The sequence below is a fragment of the Oncorhynchus nerka genome, linkage group LG18 (genome assembly GCF_034236695.1).
Source record: "Oncorhynchus nerka isolate Pitt River linkage group LG18, Oner_Uvic_2.0, whole genome shotgun sequence".
Classification (NCBI taxonomy): domain Eukaryota; kingdom Metazoa; phylum Chordata; class Actinopteri; order Salmoniformes; family Salmonidae; genus Oncorhynchus; species Oncorhynchus nerka.
In genome coordinates, this window is record NC_088413.1 from 67,998,992 (window position 1) to 68,022,466 (window position 23,475).

General features: G+C 45.3%; 1 protein-coding gene across 1 annotated transcript in view; it reads left to right on the forward strand.

The window, feature by feature from the left end:
- The window catches only part of LOC115121223 (protein GREB1-like), a 64,712-nt gene extending 41,578 nt beyond the window's left edge, over nt 1-23,134 (forward strand). The window contains exons 15-33 of the mRNA XM_065004293.1: nt 4,334-4,514; nt 4,645-4,834; nt 4,949-5,085; nt 5,516-5,870; nt 7,289-7,404; nt 7,478-7,695; nt 8,745-9,120; nt 9,232-9,391; nt 12,165-12,267; nt 13,060-13,215; nt 13,472-13,608; nt 18,326-18,487; nt 18,980-19,184; nt 19,371-19,533; nt 19,665-19,901; nt 20,172-20,307; nt 20,499-20,693; nt 21,013-21,151; nt 21,609-23,134. Of these exons, the coding sequence (XP_064860365.1) occupies nt 4,334-4,514; nt 4,645-4,834; nt 4,949-5,085; nt 5,516-5,870; nt 7,289-7,404; nt 7,478-7,695; nt 8,745-9,120; nt 9,232-9,391; nt 12,165-12,267; nt 13,060-13,215; nt 13,472-13,608; nt 18,326-18,487; nt 18,980-19,184; nt 19,371-19,533; nt 19,665-19,901; nt 20,172-20,307; nt 20,499-20,693; nt 21,013-21,151; nt 21,609-21,772 (3,530 nt within the window). The 3' untranslated portion in view covers nt 21,773-23,134. The remainder of the gene's footprint in view (nt 1-4,333; nt 4,515-4,644; nt 4,835-4,948; nt 5,086-5,515; nt 5,871-7,288; nt 7,405-7,477; nt 7,696-8,744; nt 9,121-9,231; nt 9,392-12,164; nt 12,268-13,059; nt 13,216-13,471; nt 13,609-18,325; nt 18,488-18,979; nt 19,185-19,370; nt 19,534-19,664; nt 19,902-20,171; nt 20,308-20,498; nt 20,694-21,012; nt 21,152-21,608) is intronic.
- The last annotated feature ends 341 nt before the right edge of the window (nt 23,135-23,475 follow it).

Consider the following 23,475-nt stretch of genomic DNA (forward strand, 5'->3'; position numbering starts at 1 on the left):
CCCATACCAACCCTCAGCTTCCCTCAGCCCATGCCAACCCTCAGCTTCCCTCAGCCCATCCCAACCCTCAGCTTCCCTCAGCCCATCCCATCTATCTCAGCATCCCTCAGCCCATCCAAACCCTCAGCTTCCCTCAGCCCATACCAACCCTCAGCTTCCCTCAGCCCATACCAACCCTCAGCTTCCCTCAGCCCATACCAACCCTCAGCTTCCCTCAGCCCATCCCAACCCTCAGCTTCCCTCAGCCCATCCCAACCCTCAGCTTCCCTCAGCCCATCCCAACCCTCAGCTTCCCTCAGCCCATCCCATCTATCTCTGCTGGTCACCCTCAGCCCATCCCATCTATCTCTGCTGGTCACCCTCAGCCCATCCCATCTATCTCTGCTGGTCACCCTCAGCCCATCCCATCTGTCTCTGCTGGTCACCCTCAGCCCATCCCATCTATCTCTGCTGGCCACCCTCAGCCCATCCCATCTATCTCTGCTGGTCACCCTCAGCCCATCCCATCTATCTCTGCTGGTCACCCTCAGCCCATCCCATCTATCTCTGCTGGTCACCCTCAGCCCATCCCATCTATCTCTGCTGGCCACCCTCAGCCCATCCCATCTATCTCTGCTGGTCACCCTCAGCCCATCCCATCTATCTCTGCTGGCCACCCTCAGCCCATCCCATCTATCTCTGCTGGCCACCCTCAGCCCATCCCATCTATCTCTGCTGGTCACCCTCAGCCCATCCCATCTATCTCTGCTGGTCACCCTCAGCCCATCCCATCTATCTCTGCTGGCCACCCTCAGCCCATCCCATCTATCTCTGCTGGCCACCCTCAGCCCATCCCATCTATCTCTGCTGGTCACCCTCAGCCCATCCCATCTATCTCTGCTGGTCACCCTCAGCCCATCCCATCTATCTCTGCTGGTCACCCTCAGCCCATCCCATCTATCTCTGCTGGCCACCCTCAGCCCATCCCATCTATCTCTGCTGGTCACCCTCAGCCCATCCCATCTATCTCTGCTGGTCACCCTCAGCCCATCCCATCTATCTCTGCTGGCCACCCTCAGCCCATCCCATCTATCTCTGCTGGTCACCCTCAGCCCATCCCATCTATCTCTGCTGGCCACCCTCAGCCCATCCCATCTATCTCTGCTGGCCACCCTCAGCCCATCCCATCTATCTCTGCTGGCCACCCTCAGCCCATCCCATCTATCTCTGCTGGTCACCCTCAGCCCATCCCATCTGTCTCTGCTGGTCACCCTCAGCCCATCCCATCTATCTCTGCTGGTCACCCTCAGCCCATCCCATCTATCTCTGCTGGCCACCCTCAGCCCATCCCATCTATCTCTGCTGGTCACCCTCAGCCCATCCCATCTATCTCTGCTGGTCACCCTCAGCCCATCCCATCTATCTCTGCTGGCCACCCTCAGCCCATCCCATCTATCTCTGCTGGTCACCCTCAGCCCATCCCATCTGTCTCTGCTGGTCACCCTCAGCCCATCCCATCTATCTCTGCTGGTCACCCTCAGCCCATCCCATCTATCTCTGCTGGCCACCCTCAGCCCATCCCATCTATCTCTGCTGGTCACCCTCAGCCCATCCCATCTATCTCTGCTGGTCACCCTCAGCCCATCCCATCTATCTCTGCTGGCCACCCTCAGCCCATCCCATCTATCTCTGCTGGTCACCCTCAACCCATCCCATCTATCTCTGCTGGTCACCCTCAGCCCATCCCATCTATCTCTGCTGGCCACCCTCAGCCCATCCCATCTATCTCTGCTGGTCACCCTCAGCCCATCCCATCTATCTCTGCTGGCCACCCTCAGCCCATCCCATCTATCTCTGCTGGCCACCCTCAGCCCATCCCATCTATCTCTGCTGGCCACCCTCAGCCCATCCCATCTATCTCTGCTGGTCACCCTCAGCCCATCCCATCTATCTCTGCTGGTCACCCTCAGCCCATCCCATCTATCTCTGCTGGCCACCCTCAGCCCATCCCATCTATCTCTGCTGGCCACCCTCAGCCCATCCCATCTATCTCTGCTGGCCACCCACTTCGTGTTTCTACGCAACACATATCTTTCAACTATGCTGTGATGTTTAACGTACAATTTGAATCTATCTATTAGAATCTACAGATTGCGTGTTGAAGATAAATACTTTTACTAAGAGTATTAGTATATTAGTAATTGACTGACCCGGTCTCTCCAGATCTCCTAACAGCACTATTTCTAGTGTCAATTTTAGATCAATACTATGCATTTTCAGCCATTCCTGAACCTGAGAACAGAAACAGGCTACCTGAGAGCAATACCAAAATAAATGGTCTATTGATTCTGTATCCTCACAACAAAATCTGCAGAGCTTCGGTGATTTTATGCCACAAATATTCAAAATTTTGATGGTGGCAAGAATTCTATATAATAATTTTAGCTGAAAAGCACAAAGACTTGAATCTTGCGTTGTTTTATATATCAACTCATACACCCTGTACCATGGAATCGGTACATCAAAAATCTCTTCCCATCTATTTTGCAATCTGTATGGCACAGTTGTCAACATCCTGGTCCTCAAATGAAACTGGTACTTTCCTATTTATGCTATTTTTATTCCTCTGCCAGTTTTGATCCTTTATATTGGGCAGACAGACTAGTTCCCTACCTCCTACCTACCTCCTCCATTTTTGGGGCAATGCTGTAATCAATTGTGGTTGTACTCTTGGAGTGAGCAGACCTTCCCGTACAATTCTGATAACCACATGAAGGACATAACTCTACCATTACAATTTACAATATAATTTAAGAACAAAATACCCCTTTCAAACATCTTTCCCATAAATACAGGTATTTTATCAACCAGCACATTTGAGTTCAGCCATAATATTTGTTGTAATATTTGTTCTATCGTTTCAGGGGGGTGAAATTGAAATTGTAGCCAGCTCTGTAATGCTTGTTTGAAAAAGACAGATACTTTGAAAAAAGTATCATTTTCAATGAATCGAAAATGAGACATGGCAATCTGCACAAAGGCCATTTTTAAACAATGGATGAGCTTTTCTTATTAATCTACTTGAGAACCATTTAGGGTTTAAGTTTTATTTTTTTAAACTTTCTTCTTCTTATTCCTGCTCGTCCTCCCCCTTCTTTCCTCAACCTCCATCCCTCCTGAGGTGACTTCCAGGAAGTTGTCTTCAGGTCTTGTTCTCCTCTAACTGATGTCTGTTGTGTAGCAGGCTGAAGACACAGAGCCCCCTGCTGGTGTGTTTTATAGAAACCTAGCAGCCTGAAGACACAGAGCCCCCTGCTGGTGTGTTTTATAGAAACCTAGCAGGCTGAAGACACAGAGCCCCCTGCTGGTGTGTTTTATAGAAACCTAGCAGGCTGAAGACACAGAGCTCCCTGCTGGTGTGTTTTATAGAAACCTAGCAGGCTGAAGACACAGAGCTCCCTGCTGGTGTGTTTTATAGAAACCTACCAGGCTGAAGACACAGAGCTCCCTGCTGGTGTGTTTTATAGAAATCTAGCAGGCTGAAGACACAGAGCTCCCTGCTGGTGTGTTTTATAGAAACCTAGCAGGCTGTAGACACAGAGCTCCCTGCTGGTGTGTTTTATAGAAACCTAGCAGCCTGAAGACACAGAGCCCCCTACTGGTGTGTTTTATAGAAACCTAGCAGGCTGAAGACACAGAGCTCCCTGCTGGTGTGTTTTATAGAAACCTACCAGGCTGAAGACACAGAGCTCCCTGCTGGTGTGTTTTATAGAAACCTAGCAAGCTGAAGACACAGAGCTCCCTGCTGGTGTGTTTTATAGAAACCTAGCAGGCTGAAGACACAGAGCTCCCTGCTGGTGTGTTTTATAGAAACCTAAATTCAGAGATGTGTTGGCTCTTGTTACTCAAACTTTCACCTGAAACACATTGGTGCCATGTGTGTGTCTGTCTGTGTGTGTCTGTCTGTGTCTGTCTGTGTGTGTCTGTCTGTGTGTGTCTGTCTGTGTGTAAAGGGAAAGGGGATACCTAGTCAGTTGTACAACTGAATGCATTCAACCGAAATGTGTCTTCTGCATTTAACCCAGCCCCTCTGAATCAGAGAGGTGCGTGGGTCTGCCTTAATCAACGTCCTCATCATCGGCACACGGGGAGAAGTTGTTGTTGGGGGTACCTGCCTTGCAGAACGGCAGATTTTTACGCCTTGCCAACTCTGGGATTCTAGCAACCTTTTGGTTGTCTGGCCCAATGCTCTTAACCACTAGGCTACCTGTCGTGTGTGTGTGTGTGTGTGTGTGTGTGTGTGTGTGTGTGTGTGTGTGTGTGTGTTTAATCCCTGTCTGTGTGTGTACTCTAGGTGTCCTACAGAATCTGGGGTTGGAGCAAGACTGTCTGTCTCAGAGAGAGGCAGAGCGCTACGTGGTGAAGATGGACCAGGAGGCCAGGGCGCGCATTGATGACCTCATACAGGAAGCAAACAGGAACCCCAACACACTCTTCATTCTGGTTCATGACCACGCTCACTGGGACATCAGCAGGTGTGTGCGTTTTTGTGTGTTTTTGTGTGTTTTTGTGAGTACCTGTGTATGTGCATGGGTGTGTGTGTGTGTGTCCTGACATGTGAGTGTTTCTGACATGATCATAACATACATATCCCGTGGTTCCCAGTGGAGGGTATGCTGCCAGCGGTGGTGACTCCGGCAGTGGGTTGGTGGACAGCCTGCTCAACTCCTGTCAGATCAGAGACGCCAACAACATCCTGATTCTCCACGTCACCTCGTTCCCCTTTGCCCTGCAGACACAACACACACGCATCAGCCCATACAACGAGATACACTGGCCCTCTGCTTCCAATAATGTAAGACACTCTCTCACATACACAAACAGTCACACACAGAGAGAGTCACACACACACGTACACTGTTTTCTCAAACTCTTGTTTGTGTGTGTGTGTGTGTGTGTGCGTGCGTAGGAAGTGGATCTGTACCTTGAGAAGACACAGTACTTTGGTGTGTGTGAGCTGCTGGACTCGACTCGTTCAGGCAGCGGTCTGCCTCTCCTCCGCTACGACAGCTCCTTCGAAAGCATGGCCTCTGTCCTGGAGGAGAGGTAACACACGCATACACACACATACACACATACATGCATATACGCACAGAAACACACATATACTCACTCACTCAGTCACACAAACACAAAAAAATACACACAATACATAAGATTTCGTTTGGGCTATAAAAAAAATGTCATATTAAATGTTTTATTTATTTAAGCTTTATTTAACTAGGCAAGTTAGTTAAGAACAAATTCTTATTTACAATGGCAGCCTATCCCCGGCCAAACCCGGATGACGCTGGGCCAATTGTGCGCCGCCCTATGGGACTCCCAATCACGGCTGGTTGTGATACAGCCTGGACTCAAACCAGGGTCTGTAGTGACACCTCTAGGACTGAGATGCAGTGCCTTAGACCGCTGCGCCACTCGGGAGACCAGAAATGACACAAGCATGTAACTAAATTTCTTGATGCCCCTGTCCCAGGTTCCCCAAGCTACACAGTGCAGTGATCCGGACCCAGGTTTTAATACAACACTACTGTGTGGCCATGATGGCCGTGTCGGGTCGGTCTGGCTCAGGGGGGCGGAGCCAACATAAACACACCTCCGTCGAGACGCTGGAGATCGTCCAGAGCCTGCTTAGCGCGGCCCAGCGATGCCCCTCCCACCATGGTCACATGGTGCTGCTACGGCTCCCCTCATTGGCTCTGGCAGGGTGGGCCCACCAACAGCTGGTGCGGATCAGACAGAGACTGGGGCTGGGGGAGCTCTTTGAGATCATCCTGGGAAACCCCAGCCAAACCCTCAGCATAGGACAGAGCTTCACTGAGCGCATCAAGGTAAGGTTAAACAACAGGAGAACTGAAGGCCAGCATTCTGGAGTCGCCTCTTCACTGTTGACGTTGAGACTGGTGTTTTGTGGGTATTATTTAAAGAAGCTGCCAGTTGAGGACTTGTGAGGCGTCTGTTTCTCAAACTAGACACTCTAATGTACTTGTCCGCTTGCTCAGTTGTGCACCGGGTTCTCCCACTCCTCTTTCTATTCTGGTTAGATCCAGCTTTCACTGTTCTGTGAAGGGAGTAGTACACAGCGCTGTACGAGATCTTCAGTTTCTTGGCAATTTCTCACATGGAATAGCCTTCATTCCTCAGAACAAAAATAGACTGATGAGTTTCAGAAGAAAGTTCTTTGTTTCTGGCCATTTTGAGCCTGTAATCGAACCCACAAATGCTGATGCTCCAGATACTCAACTAGTCTAAAGAAGGCCAGTTTTATTGCTTCTTTAATCAGGACAACAGTTTTCAGCTGTGCTAACATAATTGCAAAAGGGTTTTCTAATAATCAATTAGCCTTTTAAAATTATAAACTTGGATTAGCTAACACAACGTGCCATTGGAACACAGGAGTGTGTCACGTCCTGACCTTAGTTCCTTTTTTATGTCTCTATTTTAGTTTGGTCAGGGAGTGAGTTGGGGTGGGCATTCTATGTTTTTGTTCTGTTTTGTATTTCTGCTTTTGGCCTGGTATGGTTCCCAATCAGAGGCAGCTGTCAATCGTTGTCTCTGATTGAGAACCATACTTAGGTAGCCTGTGTTCCCACTTTGATTTGTGGGTAGTTGTTTTCTGTCTCTGTACCAGACAGGACTGTTTCGTTTGTTCTGTTTTGTTATTTTTGATCTAGTGTTCAGTGTAATAATTAAAAGATCATGAACACGTACCACGCTGCACCTTGGTCCTCTCCTTCTTCCACCTACGACAGCCGTTGCACAGTGATGGTTGCTGATAATGGGCCTCTGTACTCTTATGTAGATACTCCATACAAAATCAGTCGTTTCCAGCTACAATAGTCATTTACAACATTAACAATGTCTACACTGTATTTCTGATCAATCTGATGTTATTTTAATGGCCAAAAAAAAAAAAAGTATTTCAAAAAACAAGAACATTTCTAAGTGACCCCAAACCTTTGAACGGTAGTGTATGTTTAAAGCGTCTCTGAGTAGGAGTGCTGATTTAGGATCAGTTTTGCCTTTTAGATCATATGAACAGGGATAAGGATCTAGCTTAGGGTTGTTACCCCACGTGACAGTTAGCTACAGTAGGTTCCTTAGTGGACAGCATTGTACAACAATCTCAAAGTAGGGCAGGCGACATATACTGTAACCTTATACAATCTATTACTGTCCTAGTACTTGGTAAACGCCTGTGTGTTTGTGTGCGTGTGCGTGTGTGTGGTGTGTGTGTGTGTGTGTCCAGACATGGCTGAAGATCCAGGAGACAGACTGGGTTCCTCGTACCTACCTGGAGCTAGAGGCCCTGCCCTGCATCCTCATCCTCTCTGGGGCAGACCCCCTGGGAGAGTCCCTACCCAGGTACACACGCACACACACACATACGCAAACATTGGATTGGTTGATTGATGTATTTTCTCTCTCCTCCGACCAGATCACTGAAGTACTGTGATCTGCGTGTGATAAGCTCCTCCTACCTGCAGTGCACGGCATTGGAGCAGGAGCTAGGATTGGCAGCCTACCTGGTGAGGGTGGAGTCCCAGGGGTCACAACCCCACGGCCACGCCCCCGGCCTGGGCAGTGACCTATCAGAGAGCGACTCAGACAAACTCCACAGCACCGACAATGAGGAGAAGGAGGGGGGAGAGAACAGTGAGAGATGTTCAGTTAAATTAAATACTAAACTACTTCAACTAAATACTTAAACTAAATTCTAGCAATTAAATGAGACAATGTCAGGTGTTTCTAACACTTAACAACACATTTGACTGTTTATACATCAACAGTATAACTCACCTGTGTTCTTCTCTATATCAACAGTATAACTCACCTGTGTTCTTCTCTATATCAACAGTATAACTCACCTGTGTTCTTCTCTATATCAACAGTATAACTCACCTGTGTTCTTCTCTATATCAACAGTATAACTCACCTGTGTTCTTCTCTATATCAACAGTATAACACACCTGTGTTCTTCTCTATATCAACAGTATAACTCACCTGTGTTCTTCTCTATATCAACAGTATAACTCACCTGTGTTCTTCTCTATATCAACAGTATAACTCACCTGTGTTCTTCTCTATATCAACAGTATAACTCACCTGTGTTCTTCTCTATATCAACAGTATAACTCACCTGTGTTCTTCTCTATATCAACAGTATAACACACCTGTGTTCTTCTCTATATCAACAGTATAACTCACCTGTGTTCTTCTCTATATCAACAGTATGATAAGAGCGTCTGCTAAATGACTTAAATGTAAATGTAAATGTATAACTCACCTGTGTTCTTCTCTATATCAACAGTATAACTCACCTGTGTTCTTCTCTATATCAACAGTATAACACACCTGTGTTCTTCTCTATATCAACAGTATAACTCACCTGTGTTCTTCTCTATATCAACAGTATAACTCACCTGTGTTCTTCTCTATATCAACAGTATAACTCACCTGTGTTCTTCTCTATATCAACAGTATAACTCACCTGTGTTCTTCTCTATATCAACAGTATAACACACCTGTGTTCTTCTCTATATCAACAGTATAACTCACCTGTGTTCTTCTCTATATCAACAGTATAACTCACCTGTGTTCTTCTCTATATCAACAGTATAACTCACCTGTGTTCTTCTCTATATCAACAGTATAACTCACCTCTGTGTTCTTCTCTAACCCTCTTCCTCTTCTCTTCCCTCTAGCTCTGAAATCTGACCTCCCTGGCCTTGGTCACAGCGCTCCCTCTGTCCCTCACCCTCCCTCGGTTCTCCAGCCCCCCCGAACCTTCCCCGACAGCATTGCTGCGGACCCCCTCCATCCCCACACCACCCCCCAAGGCCCTCACCTCCCCCCCAACACCCAGCGCCGGCCCTCCAAGTCCACTTCCTTGGTTTCCTCCTCCCCCCTACCCCCCTCTCTCCTTCAGGGCTGCTCCTGGGCACAGGGGGTAAGCCGCCCCCCTTCCCTGCTGCTGCCCCGGGGACTCTATGATATCATCAAGGCACCCGACGGGAGCGGGCTGCCTCGCTGCACCTCCTTCCTACCACACCGGTCCGTGACCTGGGCCAGCTCCTTCAGGTAGGAAAAGTCACAAACACACACACACACACACACACACACACACACAGTTGAGTAAGATGATGCTGTATATCAACGTTTCTAATGAAGCTTTCCCTTCCTCTGTGTCAGACCTCTGCTAAGTAAGATGATGACGTGTACAGAACAGTCTCTGTATTACCGCCAGTGGACCATCCCACAGCCTCACCACATGGACAGCAGCAACCGCCCTGCAAAGGGGCGCACAGACAACTTCCATCCCCGCAGACTGCTGCTCAGTGGACCCCCACAGGTATACACAGACTTCCATCTCCGCAGACTGCTGCTCAGTGGACCCCCACAGGTATACACAGACTTACATCCCCGCAGACTGCTGCTCAGTGGACCCCCACAGGTATACACAGACTTCCATCCCTGCAGACTGCTGCTCAGTGGACCCCCACAGGTATACACAGACTTCCATCCCTGCAGACTGCTGCTCAGTGGACCCCCACAGGTATACACAGACTTCCATCCCCGCAGACTGCTGCTCAGTGGACCCCCACAGGTATACACAGACTTCCATCCCCGCAGACCGCTGCTCAGTGGACCCCCACAGGTATACACAGACATACACACATGCAGACTGCTGCTCAGCGGACCCCCACAGGTATACACAGACATACACACATGCAGACTGCTGCTCAGCAGACCCCCACAGGTATACACAGACATACACACATGCAGACTGCTGCTCAGCAGACCCCCACAGGTATACACAGACATACACACATGCAGACTGCTGCTCAGCGGACCCCCACAGGTATACACAGACATACACACATGCAGACTGCTGCTCAGCAGACCCCCACAGGTATACACAGACATACACACATGCAGACTGCTGCTCAGCGGACCCCCACAGGTATACACAGACATACACACATGCATTCTGCTGCTCAGCGGACCACCACAGGTATACACAGACATACACACATGCAGACTGCTGCTCAGCGGACCCCCACAGGTATACACAGACATACACACATGCAGACTGCTGCTCAGCGGACCCCCACAGGTATACACAGACATACACACATGCAGACTGCTGCTCAGCGGACCCCCACAGGTATACACAGACTTCCATCCCCGCAGACTGCTGCTCAGCGGACCCCCACAGGTATACACAGACATACACACATGCAGACTGCTGCTCAGTGGACCCCCACAGGTATACACAGACATACACACATGCAGACTTCTGCTCAGTGGACCCACACAGGTATACACAGACATACACACATGCAGACTGCTGCTCAGTGGACCCCCACAGGTATACACAGACATACACACATGCAGACTGCTGCTCAGCAGACCCCCACAGGTATACACAGACATACACACATGCAGACTGCTGCTCAGCGGACCCCCACAGGTATACACAGACATACACACATGCAGACTGCTGCTCAGCAGACCCCCACAGGTATACACAGACATACACACATGCAGACTGCTGCTCAGCGGACCCCCACAGGTATACACAGACATACACACATGCATTCTGCTGCTCAGCGGACCACCACAGGTATACACAGACATACACACATGCAGACTGCTGCTCAGCGGACCCCCACAGGTATACACAGACATACACACATGCAGACTGCTGCTCAGCGGACCCCCACAGGTATACACAGACATACACACATGCAGACTGCTGCTCAGCGGACCCCCACAGGTATACACAGACATACACACATGCAGACTGCTGCTCAGCGGACCCCCACAGGTATACACAGACATACACACATGCAGACTGCTGCTCAGCGGACCCCCACAGGTATACACAGACTTCCATCCCCGCAGACTGCTGCTCAGCGGACCCCCACAGGTATACACAGACATACACACATGCAGACTGCTGCTCAGTGGACCCCCACAGGTATACACAGACATACACACATGCAGACTTCTGCTCAGTGGACCCACACAGGTATACACAGACATACACACATGCAGACTGCTGCTCAGTGGACCCCCACAGGTATACACAGACATACACACATGCAGACTGCTGCTCAGTGGACCCCCACAGGTATACACAGACATACACACATGCAGACTTCTGCTCAGTGGACCCACACAGGTATACACAGACATACACACATGCAGACTGCTGCTCAGCAGACCCCCACAGGTATACACAGACATACACACATGCAGACTGCTACTCAGTGGACCCCCACAGGTATACACAGACATACACACATGCAGACTGCTGCTCAGTGGACCCCCACAGGTATACACAGACATACACACATGCAGACTGCTGCTCAGTGGACCCCCACAGGTATACACAGACATACACACATGCAGACTGCTGCTCAGCGGACCCCCACAGGTATACACAGACTTCCATCCCCGCAGACTGCTGCTCAGCGGACCCCCACAGGTATACACAGACATACACACATGCAGACTGCTGCTCAGTTGACCCCCACAGGTATACACAGACATACACACATGCAGACTGCTGCTCAGCGGAACCCCACAGGTATACACAGACTTCCATCCCCGCAGACTGCTGCTCAGCGGACCCCCACAGGTATACACAGACATACACACATGCAGACTGCTGCTCAGTGGACCCCCACAGGTATACACAGACATACACACATGCAGACTTCTGCTCAGTGGACCCCCACAGGTATACACAGACATACACACATGCAGACTGCTGCTCAGTGGACCCCCACAGGTATACACAGACATACACACATGCAGACTGCTGCTCAGCAGACCCCCACAGGTATACACAGACATACACACATGCAGACTGCTGCTCAGTGGACCCCCACAGGTATACACAGACATACACACATGCAGACTGCTGCTCAGCAGACCCCCACAGGTATACACAGATATACACACATGCAGACTGCTGCTCAGTGGACCCCCACAGGTATACACAGACATACACACATGCAGACTGCTGCTCAGTGGAAACACACACACACACATACATAGCCTTACACACACACCAAAACAAACACACACCATACTGACTCCTGTAACCTGTTCAGGTGGGGAAGACAGGGGCGTACCTCCAGTTTCTGGGCATCCTGTCTCGTATGCTGATCCGACTGATGGAGGTGGACATCTATGATGAGGAAGATATCAACTTCAGTGAGTTACCATGACAACACTCCCATAACCACTGTGGCTGTGGGTCTCTGAATTGTGTTTTACACCTCTGTGCTATTGTATATTAGAGCAGTGAAGGGTGCAGAGTCTTAATAGCCCAGCGGCTCACTGGGAGCACCTTCCATTCAACTGAATGTGATGACAGATAGATACACCTTCCATTCAACTGAATGTGATGACAGATAGATACACCTTCCATTCAACTGAATGTAATGACAGATAGATACACCTTCCATTCAACTGAATGTGATGACAGATAGATACACCTTCCATTCAACTGAATGTAATGACAGATAGATACACCTTCCATTCAACTGAATGTGATGACAGATAGATACACCTTCCATTCAACTGAATGTGATGACAGATATATACACCTTCCATTCAACTGAATGTGATGACAGATAGATACACCTTCCATTCAACTGAATGTGATGACAGATAGATACACCTTCCATTCAACTGAATGTGATGACAGATAGATACACCTTCCATTCAACTGAATGTGATGACAGATAGATACACCTTCCATTCAACTAAATGTGATGACAGATAGATACACCTTCCATTCAACTGAATGTGATGACAGATAGATACATCATCTGGGCCGTGCTGACACTTCAAAACTATCATAGCCAACGGTCCAAGATTCTAGAAAACAGCTGTGCAGACGCAGAAGCGGTTTGGACTCTGATAACCCTACATGAGGTTGTTTTAAGGCGCTATTAGCTGTTATGAATGTATCGTGAATATATACATATCTGTGTTGTATAGGTGGTCAGCTGGAGCATGTCCAGTACCAGCCAACCTGTGCCTCCTGGCCAGTCACAGACACACTGAGGGGCATTCCGTTTGACTACACCATCCACGACCCCAAATATGAAGACATCAGCACTATCTACTGCCCTGGCTACTACCCCAACACTGATGGTTGGACATTAAGCGGGACATCTCTCTAGGACCATAACATTATCATAGGCAGTCTTACTAGATCATTGTCTTGGACCTCCTGGTCTCTTGTTCTACTATTGTAGAAAAAACAAACTAGATAACCAATGACTGGCTAAACTCTGTAGCTGTGTACAGTATGTGGTTCTGGTTCTCAGATGCTCTATGGTTATTCCATGGTTGTTGACTGGTGTTCTCCTGGTCGACTAAACCCCAGCCCCCCCTGTTCTCCCCCCAGGAATCCCCAGACGTCAGGAGGACGTGTATCTGCGGAGGCGTACGGCCAGAATCAAACTGTCTAAATACGCAGCCTACAACACCTACCACCACTGTGAGCAGTGTCACCAGTACACAGGCTTCAACCCCGCATACCAGGTGAGCAGAGAACACACACATACACAGTCTCAAACACACACACACACACACAGTCTCACACACACACAGTCTCAAACACACACACACGGTCTCAAACACACACACACACATACAGTCTCAAACACACACAGTCTCAAACACACGCACACACACAGTCTCAAACACACACACAGTCTCAAACACACACACGGTCTCAAACACACACATGGTCTCAAACACACACACACACACAGTCTCAAACACACAGACATGGTCTCAAACACACACAGTCTCAAACACACACACACACACACACAGTCTCAAACACACAGACATGGTCTCAAACACACACACACACAGTCTCAATATTATTAGCTGTACTAATCAGTGCATAGTTGGTCTTTAATATGTTGTGATGTTGTGATCTCTCTGGGACATGATCATGTATTATAAATATATTATCATTTATAAATAAAAACATACAATGCCTTCCAAAGTTTTCAGACCCCTTGACTTTTTCCACATTTTGTAAATTAATTTCTAAAATGTCCACATTTCAACTAAATGTATTCAATAAATGAAAATCCTCATCAATCTACAAACAATATTCCATAATGACAAGGCAAAACAGGTGTAGATATTTTTTGCAAATGTGTTACAATTTAAAAACAGAAATACCTTATTTACATAAGTATTCAGACCCTTTGCTATAAGACTCTAAATTGAGCTCAGGTGCATCCTGTTTCCAATTGATCATCCTTGAGATGTTTCTGTTTTTTATTTTTTATACATTTGCAAAAATGTCTAAACCTGTTTTTGCCTTGTCATTATGGGTTATTTTGTGTAGATTTATGAGGGGAAAACTTTTTTTTAAATCAATTTTAGAATGAGGCTGTAATGTAAGAAAATGTGGGAAAAGTCAAGGGGTCTGAATACATTCTGAATGCATTGTAGATGTGTAGATGTATATCTATCCTATATGTGTAGATGTATGATAATGTATTCTATATGTGTAGATGTATGATCATGTATTCTATATGTGTAGATGTGCGATAATGTATTCTATATGTGTAGATGTATATCTATCCTATATGTGTAGATGTATGGTAATGTATTCTATATGTGCATACAGTTGAAGTCGGAAGTTTACATACACTTAGGTTGGAGTCATTAGAACTAGTTTACATACACTTAGGTTGGAGTCATTAGAACTAGTTTACATACACTTAGGTTGGAGTCATTAGAACTAGTTTACATACACTTACATTTACATTTACATTTAAGTCATTTAGCAGACGCTCTTATCCAGAGCGACTTACAAATTGGTGCATTCACCTTATGACCTCCAAGGTTGGAGTCATTAAAACTAGTTTACATACACTTAGGTTGGAGTCATTAGAACTAGTTTACATACACTTAGGTTGGAGTCATTAAAACTAGTTTACATACACTTAGGTTGGAGTCATTAAAACTAGTTTACATACACTTAGGTTGGAGTCATTAAAACTGGTTTACATACACTTAGGTTGGAGTCATTAAACTAGTTTACATACACTTAGGTTGGAGTCATTAAAACTAGTTTACATACACTTAGGTTGGAGTCATTAAAACTAGTTTACATTCACTTAGGTTGGAGTCATTAAAACTAGTTTACATACACTTAGGTTGGAGTCATTAAAACTAGTTTACATACACTTAGGTTGGAGTCATTAAAACTAGTTTACATACACTTAGGTTGGAGTCATTAAAACTAGTTTACATACACTTAGGTTGGAGTCATTAAACTAGTTTACATACACTTAGGTTGGAGTCATTAAAACTAGTTTACATACACTTAGGTTGGAATCATTAAAACTGGTTTACATACACTTAGGTTGGAGTCATTAAACTAGTTTACATACACTTAGGTTGGAGTCATTAAAACTAGTTTACATACACTTAGGTTGGAGTCATTAAATCTAGTTTACATACACTTAGGTTGGAGTCATTAAAACTAGTTTACATACACTTAGGTTGGAGTCATTAAAACTAGTTTACATACACTTAGGTTGGAGTCATTAAAACTAGTTTACATACACTTAGGTTGGAGTCATTAAAACTAGTTTACATACACTTAGGTTGGAGTCATTAAACTAGTTTACATACACTTAGGTTGGAGTCATTAAAACTAGTTTACATACACTTAGGTTGGAGTCATTAAAACTAGTTTACATTCACTTAGGTTGGAGTCATTAAAACTAGTTTACATACACTTAGGTTGGAGTCATTAAAACTAGTTTACATACACTTAGGTTGGAGTCATTTAAACTAGTTTACATACACTTAGGTTGGAGTCATTAAAACTAGTTTACATTCACTTAGGTTGGAGTCATTAAAACTAGTTTACATTCACTTAGGTTGGAGTCATTAAAACTAGTTTACATACACTTAGGTTGGAGTCATTAAAACTCATTTTTCAACCACTCCACACATTTCTTGTTAACAAACTATAGTTTTGGCAGGTTGGTTAGGACATCTACTTTGTGCATGACACAAGTACTTTTTCCAACAATTGTTTATAGACAGATTATTTCACTGTATCACAATTCCAGTGGGTCAGAAGTTTACATACACTAAGTTGACTGTGCCTTTAAACAGCTTGGGAAATTCCAGAAAATGATGTCATGGCTTTAGAAGCTTCTGATAGGCTAATTGACATCATTTGAGTCAATTGGAGGTGTACCTGTGGATGCATTTCAAGGCCTACCTTCAAACTCAGTGCCTCTTTGCTTGACATCATGGAAAAATCTAAGTAAAACGAGTCCTATATCGACATAACCTGAAAGGCTGCTCAGCAAGGAAGAAGCCACTGCTCCAAAACCGCCATAAAAAAAGTCAGACTACAGTTTGCAACTGCACATGGGGACAAAGATCCTACTTTTTGGAGAAATGTCCTTTGGTCTGATGAAACAGCTTGGTCACAAATGGATCTTCCAAATGGACAATGACCCAAAACATACTTCCAAAGTTGTGGCAAAATGGCTTAAGGACAACAAAGTCAAGGTAACGCCCTGACCTCAATCCCATAGAAAATTTGTGGGCAGAACTGAAAAAGCGTGTGCAAGCCCACAAACCTGACTCAGGTACACCAGCTCTGTCAGGGGGAATGGGCCAAAATTCACCCAATTTATTGTGGGAAACATTTGACCCAAATTAAACCATTTAAAGACAATGCTACCAAATACTATTTGAGTGTATGTAAACTTCTGACCCACTGAGAATGTGATGAAATAAATAAAAGCTGAAATAATACATTCTCTCTACTATTATTCTGACATTTCACATTCTTGAAATAAAGTGATGATCCTAACTGACCTAAGACAGGGATTTTTACTAGGATTAAATGTCAGGAATTGTGAAAAACCGAGTTTAAATGTATTTGGCTAAGGTGTATGTAAACTTCTGACTTCAACTGTATGTATGATAATGTATTCTATATGTGTATTTTATATGTGTAGATGTAGAAAATCTTTATTCTATATGTTTATTCTATATGTGTAAACATATGATAGCTTCTTCTATATGTGTGAATGTATGATAATATATTATATCTGTGTATATGTATAATAATGTATTCTATATGTGTAGATGTATAATAATGTATTCTATATGTGTAGATGTATAATAATGTGTTATATATGTGTATATGTATAATAATGTATTATATATGTGTATATGTATAATAATGTATTATATATGTTCATTCTATATGTGTAGATGTATAATAATGTATTATATATGTTCATTCTATATGTGTAGATGTATGATCATGTATTCTATTTGTGTATTGTATATGTGTAGATGTATAATAATGTATTGTATATGTGTAGATGTATAATAATGTATTCTATATGTGTAGATGTATAATAATGTATTGTATATGTGTAAATGTATAATAATGTATTGTATATGTGTAGATGTATAATAATGTATTCTATATGTGTAGATGTATAATAATGTATTCTCTATGTGTATATGTATAATAATGTATTCTATATGTGTAGATGTATAGTAATGTATTCTATATGTGTAGATGTATAATAATGTATTCTCTATGTGTAGATGTATAATAATGTATTCTCTATGTGTATATGTATAATAATGTATTCTATATGTGTAGATGTATAATAATGTATTGTATATGTGTAGATGTATGATAATGTGTTATATATGTGTAGATGTATAATAATGTATTCTATATGTGTATATGTATGATAATGTATTCTATGTGTAAATGTATGATAATGTATTATATATGGTTATTCTACATGTGTAGATGTATAATAATGTATTATATATGTGTAGATGTATAATAATGTATTCTATATGTGTATATGTATGATAATGTATTCTATGTGTAAATGTATGATAATGTATTATATATGGTTATTCTACATGTGTAGATGTATAGTAATGTATTCTATATGTGTATATGTATGATAATGTATTCTATGTGTATATGTATGATAATGTGTTATATATGGTTATTCTACATGTGTAGATGTATAATAATGTATTCTATACGTGTATATGTATGATAATGTATTCTATGTGTAAATGTATGATAATGTGTTATATATGGTTATTCTACATGTGTAGATGTATAATAATGTATTCTATATGTGTAAATGTATGATAATGTATTTTATTTGTGTAGATGTATGGTCATGTATTTTCTTTGTGTATTGTATATGTGTAGATGTATGAGTTGACCCTGCATGCCTTCACCTTCTCCCACCTGCTGCTGGGGGAGGATATCCAGCTCTACTTCATCATTCCCAAGTCTAAACACCACCACTTCAGCTTCAGCCAACCAGGAGGCCAACTAGAGAGCATGAGACTGCCCCTCACCTCCGATTGGGTAATCTAACTAAGCCCCTCACCCTTAATACTAACCCTAATACCCATTCTCTACCGTTCTTCCTGAGGTGTGCACTCATTCACTCCCCTCTATGGATGTGAAATAAATGGATTGGTTTAAGAAATAGGGTGCTAACTCATTACAGTAATCCAGTGCCTTTAAATCTGATAGGGGGATTGAGCAGGTACACATGTCAAGGAGAAGAGTAGAGAATCGAACCATAGCAGTACACTACTAACCCCTCCCTCAAACCCACAATCAGTGAAGTGAGGATGCACTGCATAATCTCACCACCAGGGAGCTCCCAAGAGCCTATTTTTCCTCTCTTACTATTTATTCATTTCTTTCTTTCTTTATTTCCTATAGTACTTCCATATCTGAAACCTCCACTAACATATACAGTCAACATAATACATAGTATAGAAACCCTGAAAAGATCAAATCTTTGCGGAACCCACTCAAACTTGTGTATGTTTCTCGTTCCCCTATCAGAACCCAGACTGTATCAAGAGTCCCATCTTCACCCCAACAACAGGTCGTCATGAGCATGGCCTGTTCAACCTGTACCACGCCATGGATGGGGCGGCCCACCTCCACATCCTGGTCATCAAGGAGTATGAGATGGCTGTCTATAAGAAGTACTGGCCCAACCACATTATGCTGGTGCTGCCCACCATCTTCAATGGAGCCGGGCTCGGTACGCTATAACCACCTCCAACTCCACTCTCTTTCTCACTAACTCACTCATTTTCTTACTCTCTCTCTCACTCCCCCTCCCTTCATCTATCTCTCACCCTCTCCCCCCACACAAATAAACGAACTAACATACATTATGAGATACAGAGACAATGTCTCCCTCTCTGACCTCTGCCCCCTCCCCCAGGTGCGGCCCACTTCCTGATCAAGGAGCTGTCCTATAACAACCTGGAGCTGGAACGCAGCCGCAGGGTGGAGGGAGGAGGGCCGCCAGCCGACGTCTGGCCCTTCATCATCCTCTCTGACGACTCCTGCGTCATGTGGAACGCTGTGGACCTGGACTCACACAGGTATACAGTCACACTCACACACACACACACATACACACGACAAGGAATGATTCTCAGCTACACACACAACAACACAATTCATTGTTGTCCTTGCATAGCTCTGTAATCCTCTCTCTCTTTCTCTCTTCCAGTACCTCAGGCCCTGCAGAGAGGAACGTGTCTCTGAAGCAGATGCTGCAGCACATGGAGGCGTGTCCTGACCTCACACAGTTCGGCCTCTGTGGGATCAGGAAGTGGAGCAGTCACTCCCCAGGTCAGGGGTCAGGGGGAGGAGCTCGTCACAGGGAGCCCTTCTCCAGAGGACACCTCCACGACTTCCTGCTTCTAAACGTGGACCTGACCCAGGGCATCCAGTTCAACCAGAACAGGTGAGACAGTAGACTAGAATTGAATAATATGCTAGAATAGTCCTGTACAACCAAAATGGATTAGAGAGGACAGACACTTGACTTTAGATAAGTCATTTGTTTTGGAAGACGAGTATGGTGGCAGGTTGAAATGGTTTCTATGTGAACCATCCCTCACTCTTTCTCTCTGCCTCTTCTCTTTCCCTTCGCTCCTCTTCTCCCTCTCCCCTCTCCTCTCTTCTCCCTCTCCCCCTCTCCTCCTCTTCTCCCTCTCTCCTCCTCTTCCTCCAGGTTTACGTGTGATGATGTTGACTTCACCCTGCGAGTCCACAGTGCTGGTCTGCTCATCTGTCGTTTCAACAACTTTAGTGTGATGAAGAAACAGATCTCTATTGGAGGATACCACACCTTCATCATCAAGAACAAGGTACAGTCTTACACACACACACACACACACAACCACACACACAAATATACACTCACAACATCGTCTTCAAATCAAATGTGGTGTTCCGCAGGGATCGATTCATATCCCTCTGTAATGTGATGTCTCAGTTGTAATGTTGTTGTACCGTTCATGATGGACCGTTGTAATGTTGATATAATGTGTGGTTTCAGACGACTGACGTCCCCACCTCGGTCCAGCCGTCTCGGTATATCTGTGCCACGGACAGCAAGCATCCATTCCTGGCCACGCCTGCACAGCTACTGCTGGAGAAATACCTGCAACACTCTAGCCTGTTCCCCCTTAGCACATGCAACTACACACACCCCATACTGTCTGTAGACTGCTACCTCAACCTGGGGCCTGAGGTACACACACACACACACACACACACACACACATAAATATGTGATTGTTCCGATGTCAGATCAGTCATTGGGGCATATCTCTTTCCCTCCCTCTCTCCACCCCCTCCCTCTCTCCTTCCTTCCTTCCCTCCACCCCCCCCTCTCTCTCCTTCCTTCCTTCCCTCCACCCCCCCCTCCCTCTCTCCTTCCTTCCTTCCCTCCACCCCCCCCGCCCTCCCTCTCTCCTTCCTTCCTTCCCTCCACCCCCCTCCCTCCCTCTCTCCTTCCTTCCCTCCACCCCCTCCCTCCTTCCTTCCTCCCCCCCTCTCTCTCTCTCCAGGTGACGGTGTGTTTTGTGAGTTCCAGACCTCGCTCCATCAACATCTGTACTACAGGGCTGCTGTTCAGCGGCCTGTTGCTCTGCTTCTGGGATTCCTTCGTCACGCCAGGATTCCTAAAGAACTTTCACTTCCTCAAAGGTAAACGTCCACAGACCCATGCAGGCAGACTCACACACAGAGAAGTCATCACTTCCTCAAAGGTAAACGTCCACAGACCCATGCAGGCAGACTCACACACAGAGAAGTCATCACTTCCTCGAAGGTAAACGTCCACAGACCCATGCAGGCAGACTCACACACAGAGAAGTCATCACTTCCTCGAAGGTAAACGTCCACAGACCCATGCAGGCAGACTCACACACAGAGAAGTCATCACTTCCTCGAAGGTAAACGTCCACAGACCCATGCAGGCAGACTCACACACAGAGAAGTCATCACTTCCTCAAAGGTAAACGTCCACAGACCCATGCAGGCAGACTCACACACAGAGAAGTCATCACTTCCTCAAAGGTAAACGTCCACAGACCCATGCAGGCAGACTCACACACAGAGAAGTCATCACTTCCTCAACAGTATTCTCTCTTCCCTCCTCCAGGGGCAGTTCTGTGTGTGATATGTGCTGACCGCAGCTCTCTGAGACAGACAGTGGTGAGGCTGGAGCTCGAGGACGAGTGGAGGTTCCGGCTGAGTGACGAGTTCCAGACAGCCAACGCTAAAGAGGACCGGCCCCTCTTCTTCCTCACAGGGAAACACATATGAACCCCCCTAACTCCTAAACCCATGAATCTCAACCCCGTACCCCTCAGCTTGAACCCTGCTGTAGGTTCAAAACAGAAAGGCAAAAACTGTCTGTACACTTCTAGTGGATCAAGCCAATAACCCATGGAGAGTGTAGCTGCTAGTGAATATAGCTATGAGTCTGCGACTTGTATGGCTCTGTTTACTGTAGCATTGCTGTGGTAGTTACTACAATACTACAATACTCCAATCAGCCCTCCTCCTCTCTGGTGTGATTCGTTACAAGTCATCATTCCACAGTGCATGCCACCATTCTTATTGTAGATAATGAAGTGTCGGTTTTTTTAAAGAAGTTTTTTGTGATATACAGTGATTCAATATTTTGCATATATTTTGACAGTTTTGTGTCATGTAAAAAGTACTTAGCTATGTAAAAGTGATTTCACGCCAGTGTTCTTCAAGAGGTGAGAACTCTTATGTGTATGTGGCTCTCATTTCTGACGCTCCGTGTTTGTGGTCTCCTGGTTATCAATATGTTGAGAAACTTGAATTGATGTTGTCATGTTCTATAGACACAATGTCCTGTGTACTGTTATGTTTTACAATGTATAAATGTACATGTTCTGAAAACAGTCTCAATCTATTTTACAGTATCTGCTGTTGGTTATGCTGTACATCCGCCTGAATGACGTTTTTTACCATCAGGTCCGAGAGAACCACTCAGAGTGCAGGCTTTCATTCCAGCCCAGCACTAAACACACCTGTTTCAAATAATCAACTAATCACAGGCTGTATGTAGTCTGGACCAGGAATAGTTGATGCGGGGCTGGAACAAAAGCCTATGCACCCATTTGCTGTCTAGGTGCTGGAGTCATAAAACCCTGCTCTAAACATTGACTCACTGCTCTTCACACATCTCTCACAGCAACTCTCATTTCCCACCACTAGTGGGTGGTGTCTCCCTGTTTATTCCCCCCCCCCCCCCCCCCCCTTTGTATTCTTTTGCTACACATAGGAGACGCGACACTATCTGTGGCCAGCAGAGGGCAGCACACACTATACATTTAAACTGACGGTCAATGGAAGCTATTGCCACTGGGCTCAAGTTGAGGACAGATGAGAACAATTAATCAAGTCCAATTGAAATGTGCCTTACTGACACCTAACAGTGTTACCTTACGCCTAAGTTTTCCTCTTAGCGAACCACTAAGATAATCAGTCATTATGTAAGAGTCTTGTGGCCTACTGTAGTTATACAGTATTATACAACGGGTGGGTCTAATTCTGAATGCTGATTGGTTAAAACCACATTCCAGTCGGTGTCCATTCCACAAGTTACCACTGGCTAAATCTATGACATTAAAATACCTATTTACTCTGTTCCATCTGACTGCGCTATTCACTGTCTCATCAACCCAGCCAAGCAATTTATAAACTTTATTTCCAGTACAAAAATCATCTAGACATTATCTCACATTTCTTTTAGACTAACATGTAGTTTTCAATAGCAGAGATTTGTATAAACTTTCTGCCTGTCTCTCCGACATTTGCAACATTGTAATTCGATCTCCAGCTGTCCCATAGCGAAGAACGTTGGGAGTCTGTACTAGCTGAGGGGGGGGGGGGGTTCAAGGGGGCAGATAAGGACATCTATGGCCATTCAATTGAGCTGTGTGTCCTGGGTTGGAGGGACATGTTGAGCTGACCTGTCTAGCAGCCTTTGA